A 12,921-nucleotide genomic window follows, 5' to 3' on the forward strand; every position below is an offset into this window, starting at 1 on the left:
CCTATCAATTTTTGTCTTGAAGACATATTTGTTTTTGCATCTTGGTGTATCTAAATATATATATATATAGATATATATATATATTATATATATATATATATATATATATATATATATATATATGTATGTATATAAGCGAATCCCACAGGAAAATGATCGTCAGAAATGGATTTCTGACTATCATATTCCTGTGGGATTCGCTTATTTATGAAGTCACGTGCATCTACAGTATATAATATATATATATATATATATATATATATATATATACTATATATATATATATATATATATATATATATATATCATCATCATCATCATCAGTCGTTGCTAGTCCACTGCAGGAGAAAGGCCTCAGACATGTCCTTCCACTTCCGTTTGTTAATAGTCTTTCTGTGCCATTCTATACCCGCAAATTTTCTTAGCTCGTCAATCCATCGTCTTCTCTTCCTTCCCCTGCTTCGTTTGAAATCTCTAGGGACCCATTCTGTTATTCTTTTCGTCCATCTATTATCTGACATTCTCATTATATGTCCTGTCCACGTCCATTTCTTTTTCTTACTTGTTATTAAAATATCCTCTACTTTAGTCTGCTCTCGTATCCATGTTGCTCTTTTTCTGTCTCTTAGTGTTATTCCCATCATTATTTTTTCCATAGTTCTTTGATTTGGAACTAGCTTATGCTCTAAGTCTTTGGTAAGGCTCCAAGTTTCTAATGCAAAAGTTAATACGGGTAGGACCATCTGATTAAATACTTTTCTCTTTAGAGAAAGTGGCATTATACTTTTCATAATCTAATTTTGTTTACCAAAAGCTCTCCATCCCATGTTTATCCTTTTAATTTCGGTCTCATGTCCTGGGAAAACACTTACTGTCTTTCCTAAATACTTATATTCATTAACAATCTCTAGAGGTTCGTCCATAACCCTTATTTGTTGTCTCTGCATTTTCATTGAACATTATCTTAGTTTCACTCATATTCATTTTCAGTCCTACATTTCTACTTACTCTATTCAAATCTTCTATCGTCTTTTATAATTCCTCCCTTGATTCACTGAGTAGAACTGTCATCTGCAAATCTTAAGTTATTAAGGTATTCCCTATTGATGTTAATTACTACATTTTCCCAATCTAAATTCTTGAAAACTTCTAGGCACGCGGTGAATAATTTAGGAGAGATGGGGTCTCCTTGTCTAACTCCTTTCTCAGTCGGAAATTTCTCACTGTCTTTATGTAGTTTTCGGTTTGCTGTACTACCCGTATAGATATCTTCAAGTGTTCTATCATAAGATTCATGTGTTCCTTGCTTTTGAAGGGCTTTCATTACTGCTGAAGTTTTGACAGAATCAAAAGCTTTCTCATAGTCTACAAATGCCGTACATAGTGGTTTGTCATACTCTGTTGATTTTTCCTTTAGCTTGTTAATTACATGGATATGGTCAGTTGTTGAATACCCGCTTCTAAAACCTGCCTGCTCTCTTGGTTGATTAAAGTCTTGCTGTCTTTCTATTCGGCCTAATATGATCTTTGTGAATATTTTATAAGACAGAGAGTAAACTTCTTGGGCTATAATTTTTCAGATCTTTTGTGTCTCCCTTTTGCGAATTAATATAATGATAAAGTTTTTCCAAGCTGTAGGTAAAGAGCATTTTTGCGAGCCTTTTGTTTAAAGTTCAGCGAGTTTGACTCTTATGAAATCTCCTCCATCTATTATTAAATCAATTGTTAGGCCTTCTTCTCCTGCTACTTTGTTTCTCTTAAGCCTTTTAATGCTTTCTTTACTTCTCTTTTCATGTCTTTTAATGCTTTCTTTACTTCTCTTTTCATGTCTTTTAATGCTTTCTTTACTTCTTTTTTCATCCCTTTTAATGCTTTCTTTACTTCTCTTTTCATGTCTTTTAATGCTTTCTTTACTTCTCTTTTCATGCCTTTTAATGCTTTCTTTACTTCTCTTTTCATGCCTTTTAATGCTTTCTTTACTTCTCTTTTCATGCCTTTTAATGCTTTCTTTACTTCTCTTTTCATGTCTTTTAATGCTTTCTTTACTTCTCTTCTCATGCCTTTTAATGCTTTCTTTACTTCTCTTTTCATGCCTTTTTATGCTTTCTTTACTTCTCTTTTCATGTCTTTTAATGCGTTCTTTACTTCTCTTACTGTTACTTTTGGTACCGGCTCAGATGTTTCATTATTTCTGTTGACAAAGTTATTTCCTCTACCAACATTGTACAGCATTGTATGGAAATCCTCAGCAATTTTGATCACTCCATCTCTTTTGTTGATAATAGTTCCATTTTCATCCTTTAAAGCAAATATCTGCTGGCGCCATGTTCCAAGTCTTCTTTTCATCAACTTGATGCTTCTTCCCTTCTTTAGTGTTTCCTCAATTTTGGCCTGGTTGTGTTTAAGAATGTCTTGGGTTTTTAGTTTGTTTATTGTTTTGGCTAGTTCTTCTACTTCTATGTCATCTCTCTTGGTTTTTACCCTCATTTCCAATCGTTTGTTTATTAAGTTTTTGGTGTTTTGTGATAGTTTTCCTTGATCTTGTTTAGGAACTTTTCCACCTATCTCTTGTGCTGATTCCAATACAAATTTTGTTAAGCTACTATTCATTTCTTCCTTACTTGCTTCCATTTCATCATGTAGCTGGGAGTACCTATTTTGTATTGCTAAACTAAACTCATCAGATTTTTCTCTTATTACAGGCGACAAATTTTACTCCTCACCATTCTATGGTCGCTTGACTTCATATATATATATATATATATATATATATATATATATATATATATATATATTATATATATATATATATATATATCACATATATATACAGGATGTAAAATGTAAAATGAAAAATAGCTTAATAGAAACTTGGAGATAGGCTATAGCAGAAAACTTCATAACTTTCCATTTGTTTTGTGGAGGGGGGCGCCTCTAATTTCGAAACACCCGTGTATATATATATATATGTGTGTGTGTGTGTGTATATTATAATATATATATATATATATATATATATATATATATATATATATATATATATATATATATATATATATATAATATATATATATAATATCTATATATATATATATATATATATATATATATATATATATATATATATATATATATATATACACATATATAAATATATATATTTTATGCCAAGCTGTTTGATATTTTCCACATGTTAGTTTTTTGTCACAGAAATCTTGTTTTCATTTTCCATCGTGTTAGTTTATTTTTCCATGGCAGGTTTTATTTTATCCGATATAAATTATTTCTCTATGATGATCTCCACAATTTCTAGCTTGCTTGGTCAGTTTGAAAAAGAAATCCTTTAATGTGTGCCATATGTTTATTGTAACATCATGAACATTGGTGTTGGATGAGTTTTATTAACCTCATTTAAATTGTTTAATGCTGTATATCTATTGCAAACTTCCCCAAATCTTGCAATTCAGTATTTGATATGCAGTGTGTTACTGAAGAATGTGCACTGAAATTATATTATTTCCTTATTGAGATAATGGATTGTATGTAGCACATGGCTAGAAATTCAGATATATATCTTCCTGTTTTCAGTAGTTGGCTCAGGCACTAATTCCTTCAACTGAATTTCAGGTTCACCCACTGATATACAAGAAAGACACTGAAAGTCTGCTGAATCAGCTCCTGCCGCATGATGACTCTGTCAATGACAGAAGTACAGGATCAAGGTATTGGTTGCCACATTGTCATGTTTCAATTAAGCAAGTACAGTACTCCTTCAGATAACTGACACTTTGTGTTATAAGATAACAGTGTAGATTAGCATAAAATCTTTGAATAAAGTTTCAGTTGGCAAGTGTTATTAAATTCCTTCAATGTATTCTATTCGTCATATTTTTGGCCCCCGTAGCGGGTAGTGCCATCAGTGCACCTCACATGGTGCGCTGTAGGCATTACTTAAGAGAAGCTGCAAAACAGCATCCATTCAGCCCTTAACTACAACCCCTTTTATTCCTTTTAATGTATCTCTGTTCATAGTCTCTTCTCCCCACTTTCCTCAACTCTCCTAACATTCATCTCACAATGCAGCTATGAGGTTTTCCTCCTGTTACGCTTTTAAAACATTGCTATTCTAAATTTCCCTTTTCAGCTTTGAATAAACTCATAAATCCCAGTGCTTGGTCGTTAGCCTAAATTCTGTGGTATGTATTCCATTCCATTCTATCATATCTGTATTTTCCTTTTTACCTCCTCGTATTTCTTCCTAATGAATACCATATTCTTTGGAAGCTTGAATTCCAAGTCAGTGGCCCCTGTGGGCTTGTTCCATATGGATAGGTTTCATTATCTGAATAATAATATTTTTGGTGACAGGCTCTTGGTTTCGGATGGTATAACGCGCAGCCTCTGGGTTTCGTCTTACGGGACTACATTCAGGAGAGAGGGAGCCATGTTTCGTGGAGACCCTCCCACCAAGTATATCGGTCCCCTTCTTCCGGAAACTAGGAAGTCTGCTCATGGCTCAGTGTTCCACTGCCAGGTGCTCAAGGTAAAATCGGCCATGTAATTTGGGTTATTTACTTGATTTTTATACTAACTCAAATGGAACTTTTTTTTTCCTGTCCTATATACTCTTCTTATAGATGTTGTAAAATTGGAACCTTAAAACTTCGAGCAAAGATGCAATGCATTACTACTCTAAAGCAATTTTCTTTGTATTTTATAAATGACTTGTTTATAGCTATTTACTTATTAATTTCGTGATTTATTTTTATTTCCTAATAGCTGATCTTTTCTTTGTGTATTTCTTATTACCTTCTGTTACATCTTTCAAATTATCACCACATTCTTTAAAAGCTTGAGTTTTAATTCAATGGCCCCTGTATGTGGGCTTGTCCCGTATGAACAGGGCTCATTTGAATAGTGATAATAATACAATCGACCCCCACTATTTCGCAGATTAACAATTCGCGGACTCACTTATTCATAGATTTTTCCATGGACCGTATACAGTGGGCTCCCCGTATTCCCATTCTCCAGATTCACGGACTCACACAGTCGCAGATTTCTCTCTGGACCTTATTATCCATTATTCTCAGGAAATTCGCATATTAGCGGTATTTTTACTATGAGAAATCTCCACATATTCCTGGGTTGTTTTTATCAATTTCATCATAAAATACACTTTTTGTGATCAGACTATTGAAAAAAACAGGTATAACAATTTTCAATGGGGTTTTCTTGAGTTTTAACTAACAAAACAGGCCATTTTTTGCATTTTCATAGGGGTTCCTACTATTCACGGGTTCTAGCTATTTGTAGGGGGTCTTGTACAAATTACTTGTGGAAAATTCGCCTATTTGCAGTATTTTTCACTGAGAAATACTCACAAATTACTGTATTTTCATATAATTTTTGTGACTAAATGCACTTTTGATGATAAAACTATTAAAAAACGAAGGTATAAGCATTTGTAGTTTTTTTTAGAGGGGATTTATGTATTTACGAATTTTTAGCTGTTCGAGGGGTCTGTCTGGTACCCATCCCCTGCGAATACGGTGTGTCTACTGTAATACGTATACTCAAAGCTAAAGAAAAAGAGTGAGAATTCTTCAAATAAATGTTTACATTATGTATTTTATTTTAATTACCAAAATTATTTTGGCTTGAACTTGTCTCAGTTTTTGTTAGAATGCTTTAATTACTCACAAGAGGCCGCTCAAGACAATCAATCATGTATATCATTATCATAAAAACCTTTTGTTTTTCTTTAAAAACTTAATGTTGCATCATATTCTTTGAAGTTATCCTGTACTATAGTTTTTTACCACAGAATTACTCTTTGCTTGTCATCTAACTCATATTACTAGAGTTTGATTGCTATTTAGGCAGAAAAATTTTAGCATTATGAATAAATCCATAAAAATGATTTGCTTAGACTAATTTTGAGCTCTTTGTTAATAGGAAGGACCAATACCTAAATTACTTTGTGTTCATTCATGTTAAAATCTATACTAAAGTACTGTATGTATATAAGCTTCCTATGCAATAAGTAAATTTTCGGTTTGAACAAAAAGAGTATGTGCTATAGTGTTACAGTTCCATACTGCACTTAAATATGCTTTCACAACTTATACAGTGTACAATATGACCATTTGATTGAACCTGTTGTATCTAAGGTTTAGTTTTTTGTATGACTTTTAAACCAAGTGATTTTATTACATTAATCATTCTAATGACTGTATCATATATGCATTACATGAGAGTACTGTAACAGACTGTGTACAAAATTGGTATGGCCTAAGGACAGTTTAAAGCCCAAATAGTATATATATTTTATTAATCTGACCATTGAGTAATGATAGTATATTGCTTTCTAGCTGGTGATAAAAGGCAAGGCTCCAGATGGCCCTATTAAAATTAAAATTAAGCATGAGGTAAGGCTCTTTTTCAGTATTGTTTGATTTCATTCAAAATCATGTTTGTTTTCCTTAACAAGCTCATATTGAAGACTGAATTGCTTTAATGCAAGTATGACCTGCAAGAAATTGTAAGTCATTTGATGTGTTATTCAAATTTGAACCATTTTACTTCAATTACTCACAACTATTTTGGTTTGTAACAGACGAGAAGAGTGGCAGAACTGAGCCTCTTCCATGAACAGGTCAAAGGCACTTCAGAACACAATGTCACCGATCTTGCATTAACTTTCTCCTTACCTGACTATGTGAGTATTCACATAATTAATTTTGTTGCCCTGCCTTTCGTATTTAGTTTGATAATAAATATGTCAGCAAAGAAACTGACATTATCTCCCATTTGACACATTACTCACTACTGGACTGTGGAACAGTTTCCCTGAGGATGTTATGTAATTGAAACGCGTAATTCGGGCGAAGATGCAATGCATTACTACCCAAAAGCAATTCTTCTGTAAGTAAATTATTATATAATTTACTTACATTTTTTTTTTGTTTTCTAATTCATTTAATAATCTTTTCTCCCAATAAGTGATTTCTTTCTGTATATCCTGTTACATTCTGTTACATAAATTCAGATGAACACCATATTCTTTGATAGCTTGAATTTCAAGTCATTTGTGCCTGGTGGCTTGTTCCATATGAATAGGGTTCATCTTCTGAATAATAATAATAATAATAATAATAATAATAATAATAATAATAATAATAATAATAATACATAACAATATTCAAATTTCCGTTCCAAACATCATTTAATGGAACATATAGAAGTATTTGACTGTTAAGCTAAAATGATCTTACAGGCATATAAATTTTTATTTTTTTTTGTAGTGTTGGATATGCCACTGAAAATGATGAAAAACATTATTTTTTTCAGTCTGCTGGGGACTGGTTGGTGCTGAAGATGTCTTCAAAGAGAAGGTTCAGTCGTTTGCTCAAATTCTTAGGTCAAGGGAACTTCTGGTGCATGACCTATCTGTATGAACTCTTTGATATTAAAACTGAAGGTACAATTGTAAAGGTAAATTGTTCTGTATCTTTGTTTACCTTCATTTTTAAGATATCAATACTTTAGGTATCCTTAGAAAATGTGAAGCTCGTTGCACAGGTTTTTGTATATACGTAGCATCTGCTGGTACAAATTACAAGCTATTACAGAACTAATTACTTTGGTACGCAAAGGAACATAAAAAAATTGTCAAGAACGCGTTCTTCTAGAAAGTGACAGATACCCCTCAGTTGGGAGTAGAACACCTCCTTCCATATGCTGAAGTTCTTTTGTATTTTCATCTTGTACCATCTTTCTCACTGTGTCATTTACCCCTTTAATTTTTATGCATAAATCAACATTGCTGGTATTCATGCTAACTGATCTGGTTATGGGTAATTCCTAATAGCTTTACCAAGCTAATTATGATAGTTGCTTGCTCCAATTGAGATACTGAGTGGCATTGCTAATTTTATGTACTACATACTGTTTCATTCTGCCTGAAGATTGAGTAACATGGAACCTTCCCCTTAGCAGGGTAGTGCTCTGTGCACCTTACAAGGGTCCTCTGTAGGTATTACTTAATGTTCTATGTAGTGTCCCTTCAGCCTCTAGCTGCAACTCCTTTCATTCCTGTTACTATACTTTTGTTCATATTCTCTTTCTTCCATCTTACTCCCTGCCGTCTCCTAACAGTTGTGTCATAGTGCAACTGCGAAGTTTTTCTCCTGTTACACCTTTAAAACATTTTAACTTTCAGTTTTCCATTCAGCACTGATTGCCTCATAGGTCCCAGTGCTTGGCCGTTGACCTAAATGTTATATTCCATTCCATTCCTCAGCTGTTCTGTCCTGCTTCTTCTTGGCATATGTGTATTGAGAGATTGCTTCTTGAATTTAGTGTCTTTGCTGATGGATCTTCTCCTACATTTGATGAAGGAAAATGTACTGTATTTTAAACTTCTAATGAAAAATACGTATTACAAATAATTATTTATGAGGAAGAACTACTTTCAGTATTCTCTGGTTCAGTTGGTAACTTTCTGTAAAAGTAGTCAGTTTTTATCTGTATATGTATTGGTATTAAAATGCTTATTTCTTCAGTTTATTTTTATGATTATTACTTTTTATTCTTATACTTTCATGGTTTAATGTGTTTTATGTTACAACATTTGCTTTGATATATGAATCACAGCCTGTTTTGATGAGTAGTATAGCATAGCCTTTAGACCTTATTTATTATTATACATAATACAGATCTTGTATCATATTGGCACTGAAAAGATTTAGGTTGGACTAAACTAATAAAGTAAATACATATTGGTTACTGGCACTTTCATAACAATATGAATACATAAATATAAAAATTTTAACACTGAAATGTATGTATGTAATAATGATCTTAATAGAATAAAGTATTTTAACTTTTTTATATGACTTTTTACTTGCAGGTGTTCGAGGATGCTGGAGCTGTTGTTGAAATGACATTGCGAGTAGTCCGAAGTGTTAGCGATACCTACGTTCCTCTGGGGGTCTTGACAGGTCCCTTCGTGCCTACCGTCTTGAACCCCGAGTGTTTGACCTCGATGCAGGGCATTTTAACCAATAACCATGCTGCCTCCAGCGACATATATCTCGCTGAAAAGGCCACTCATCGGTAAGACTGTAATGTAGTGCGTACAGTGCACATGAAATTTCTGTAATGAAAGAATTGGAGAATTTTTTACCTTGTGTGTGTATGTGTGTAATACTATGTTCATTTCTCATATTAATCATAAGTTTATGGATTCTACAGAAATTCCTTGTAGTTTTTACATAGAGTTTTCAGTCCACATTCAGTACTGTATGCATGTAGAACCCATTTTACAGGTTTGTCTTCTAAACTAAACTGAATATTTTCCTGCAAGTTTAATTTTTTGTAATACAGTACAGACTAATTACTATACTATGATACAAATTTGTATTCTAGTTCACTGATTTATTAAAAAATTGGTTACACTCACTAGAAATTCTGTTGAATGCAGTAAGTGCTATGGGTTTATGTTCAGTCAGTTGGTTTAAAAAAGAAATTGCTGTGAAGTACATTAAATAAATCTCCCCCTGAAATATGTAAGAAAACCTGACAAGCAAGAAAATTATCATTGTGAACGAGTTACCTTCACAAATCAATCATACAATTATGGATCTGTGTGAAGAAAACTGAATTAGATTGGCACAAATAAACATTGATTACAATTATTTAATATTTCCTCTTTGTTGAAATTAATTAAGTTCCCTGTATGGTGCACTTAAAGCCTTAATACTGATCTTATAACAAAAAATGGCCCAGAAAAGTCTTTTTAGCCCATTTTATATAACTTCATCTTGCAAAGACAAAAATATTTTAGGCCAAAGAGTAATAGGACTTTCTCCCTCTCAAGCTTTCTCTATTCTCTCAGTAGTAATCACCAATGAAAGAAAGACAGTACTTACTGGATTAAAACTTATGCTATGAGAATTGTTATACTAATTTACTTCAACTAGGTAGTATCTGAAATTTGTATGTACAAAATATTGTCATATGTAGCTGCCCATGTGTACTATTTTGTTTGTTATAGTTATTATTTATTTATTTATTTATTTATTTATTTATTTTTCTCTCGGTTTAGTTTAAAAAAAAAAAAACAGAAACTGCAGGGTGAGAATTTTTACAATTTGCTTAAAGTAGTTGAAATTTGGGGATACAATATTTTATCCTGTGTAACTGCCCTTGTCAATTGGTTTGTTACACAGTATTTTATTTTATTTTTTTTTTATGGTTTGGCCAGTGAAACAAATCACAAGAAACCACAGGTTGAGAATTGTTTTATGCTGAAAGTATTTAAAATTTGTACATAGTATAGCATATGTATTGTCCTGTGTAGCTGCCCATGTCTGTTTGTTACACAGTATTTTATTTATTTATTTATTTTTTTTACAGTCTGGTCAACGAAACGAATCCCCAGAAACCGCAGGTTCTGGAGGTGGAGGTGTACCACTCCCGCGGCCTTATAGCGTCTGCCGTCCAGCTGTTTGCTGACACTGCCTCAGGGCGAATCCTCGTGGCCATGGCCCACACCCTTGATGGAAACACATTACCGTCCCCTGCCACACTCAAGTGCCCTAATAATAAAACTATGGTGCGTATGTCAGTTTCTCCATAATTAAATACACTTTAGGGAAGTACTACTAGTCCCATGAGTGAATCTCACAGGCTGCAGTGTAATCATTACTAACGGTTCTTTTGCAGTTTTCCATTAGCCCATAGCTTCAAACCCGTTCATTCCTGTTACTGTACCTCCATTCATATACTCTTTCTTCCAACTTATTTTCTGACCTCTCCTAAAATATTTCTTAGTACAACTGCGAGGTTTTTCTCATGTTGCACGTTTAAAACCTCCTGTACTCTTGATTTCCCTTTCAGCCCTGTATGACCTCGTAGGTCCCAGAGCTTGGCCTTTGGCCTAAATTCAATATTCCTTAATATTCCATTTCCAGTTCCATAACTAAGTAGCTTATAAGATTTCAATTCAAGTCTTTGTGACATTTAAGAATCAGTTACGACAGTACTATACAATTTTGACTCTACGTACTATCTTTTTAGTATAGGTATACAGACAGTAGTTATGTAATATTGGCTGTTTCAGTTTTCTTTAAGAATTGGTACAAATTTTTTTATCAATAGTTCAGGTTGAGTAAGGCAGGAGTTTACTCATGAATTTATATGCTGTACAGTAGTACAGTATACAAAAACATGTTTCATTATTTTCAGTTCTAGTTATTTACAATCATATGGAGATCTTTGTTTCCAGTAATCCACTTTTAGTTTGTTTGTAGGAATTGAGTTCTTCTGGATCAGCAATGAAATTACAATTATATCTATCACAAATAATATTCTATTATTTCGGATGATGTACATACCTCTTTTTGACTAATGCATTACAAATACATACTAGCATTGGAGGAGTCTTCCCCAAATCAGGCCAAAAAGTTCCATTTTGAATAATACTGAAGGTTCGAGAGGTAAAAGGCAGCATTTTTGCCTTTGCCTTTGAGGTGTGTCAGAAAGGAGGCTGTGGGGATCCTAAAGACACAAGAAAGGGCACACTTGCCTCAAAATGATTTCCGAGAGCCCTCCAGATCCAGTTGGCATTTTGTGTTGCAAGTCTTCAGGTTTCTCTACTTTTGCAGCATTTTTATTTGTCATGCAGTCATGTCATTAGATTTCATAGCTGATGCTTACTCTGATATATAAAGTGACTTTGATTTAGAAAGATGGGCCTCTTTATTTTGGAAATCTCAGCAATTTGGGTCCTTAATCAGTCTAATAGTTACTAGAATTAGCAGCTGAAGTGCAGGCACCATTTTTAATAATTTATTTATATTTTTATATATTTATTTATAAAGTCATCAATTTATCTCCTTTATTTCTAATAACTGATCTCATATTTCAGTACATGTATTTCATATTATCTTCTGTAACTTCTTTCAAATGTACACCATGTTCTTTTGCTGCTTAAATTTCAAGCCTAAGGCAGCTGTTGGATATGAATCTTGAAATTCATATTGAAAGTAAACATTGTTTAATAGAATTTTATTTTATGAGGCTAAAATGCACTTTATTATGTACCAATACCAATAAGTAATTTAACCAAACCTCTGAATACCACCTGGTACTTAGAAATATATCTCATTTAGAATTCTGAATAGAAATATATCTCATTCAGAATTCTGGATTAACCTGTATCCTGAAAAAAATATTAAATGATAAGTATGTTTAGTATAAACACTATACTGAATTTCATTTCTGTTATGTATTACATTGTGGTTTCTTGTTCAAAGGCCAAAAACATAGCTATGTGTGATTATAATGCTGGTGAGCGAGCAATGCTGATCAAAACTCGCGATGGAGATTGGGCCATTGTTGTTGCAACTTGGGCTGGTCTTCGAAGAGGTATACCAGGAACTCTAGGTTAGTAACATCTTATATAAATGACGTAAAACAACAGTAGTACTGTCCTTGAATATAGCATATGTATATATATCAGTTGACCATCACAATTGCTTACATCAAACCTCATATATTATTATATATATATATATATATATATATATATATTATATATAGATATATATATATATAGATAATATATATATTATATATATAATATATATTAATATATGTATATATATATTATTTACGTATATATTATTATTAGTACAGTAATATATGAACATTTCTTATCATCCTATAAACATCACAGGAAACACATGCATACTGTCAAATGAATTGTGACCTTGATTATCGATACAATATTAAAAATTTCATACAGATATCTTACACTTGCATGTTGAGAAAGAGAGAGAAAGATATATGTAGAGCTATCTAGATAACATCTAGTAATTTTAGTGTGAATATCCCTGTACTAATCTCAAGAGC

The 12,921-nt window shown here is 32.6% G+C and overlaps 1 protein-coding gene across 2 annotated transcripts in view; it reads left to right on the top strand.

Moving 5' to 3' along the window:
• Positions 1-12,921, top strand: part of LOC135210199 (uncharacterized) — a 138,245-nt gene that overhangs the window by 52,806 nt on the left and 72,518 nt on the right. The window contains exons 6-13 of one of the 2 annotated variants that reach the window (XM_064243033.1): positions 3,628-3,722; positions 4,369-4,543; positions 6,375-6,431; positions 6,620-6,721; positions 7,354-7,497; positions 8,915-9,120; positions 10,423-10,621; positions 12,324-12,453. In XM_064243033.1, the coding sequence (XP_064099103.1) occupies positions 3,628-3,722; positions 4,369-4,543; positions 6,375-6,431; positions 6,620-6,721; positions 7,354-7,497; positions 8,915-9,120; positions 10,423-10,621; positions 12,324-12,453 (1,108 nt within the window). The remainder of the gene's footprint in view (positions 1-3,627; positions 3,723-4,368; positions 4,544-6,374; positions 6,432-6,619; positions 6,722-7,353; positions 7,498-8,914; positions 9,121-10,422; positions 10,622-12,323; positions 12,454-12,921) is intronic. The other variant, XM_064243034.1, reaches the window with a different exon arrangement.

The sequence above is a fragment of the Macrobrachium nipponense genome, chromosome 39 (assembly GCF_015104395.2).
Source record: "Macrobrachium nipponense isolate FS-2020 chromosome 39, ASM1510439v2, whole genome shotgun sequence".
NCBI classification, from domain to species: Eukaryota; Metazoa; Arthropoda; class Malacostraca; order Decapoda; family Palaemonidae; genus Macrobrachium; species Macrobrachium nipponense.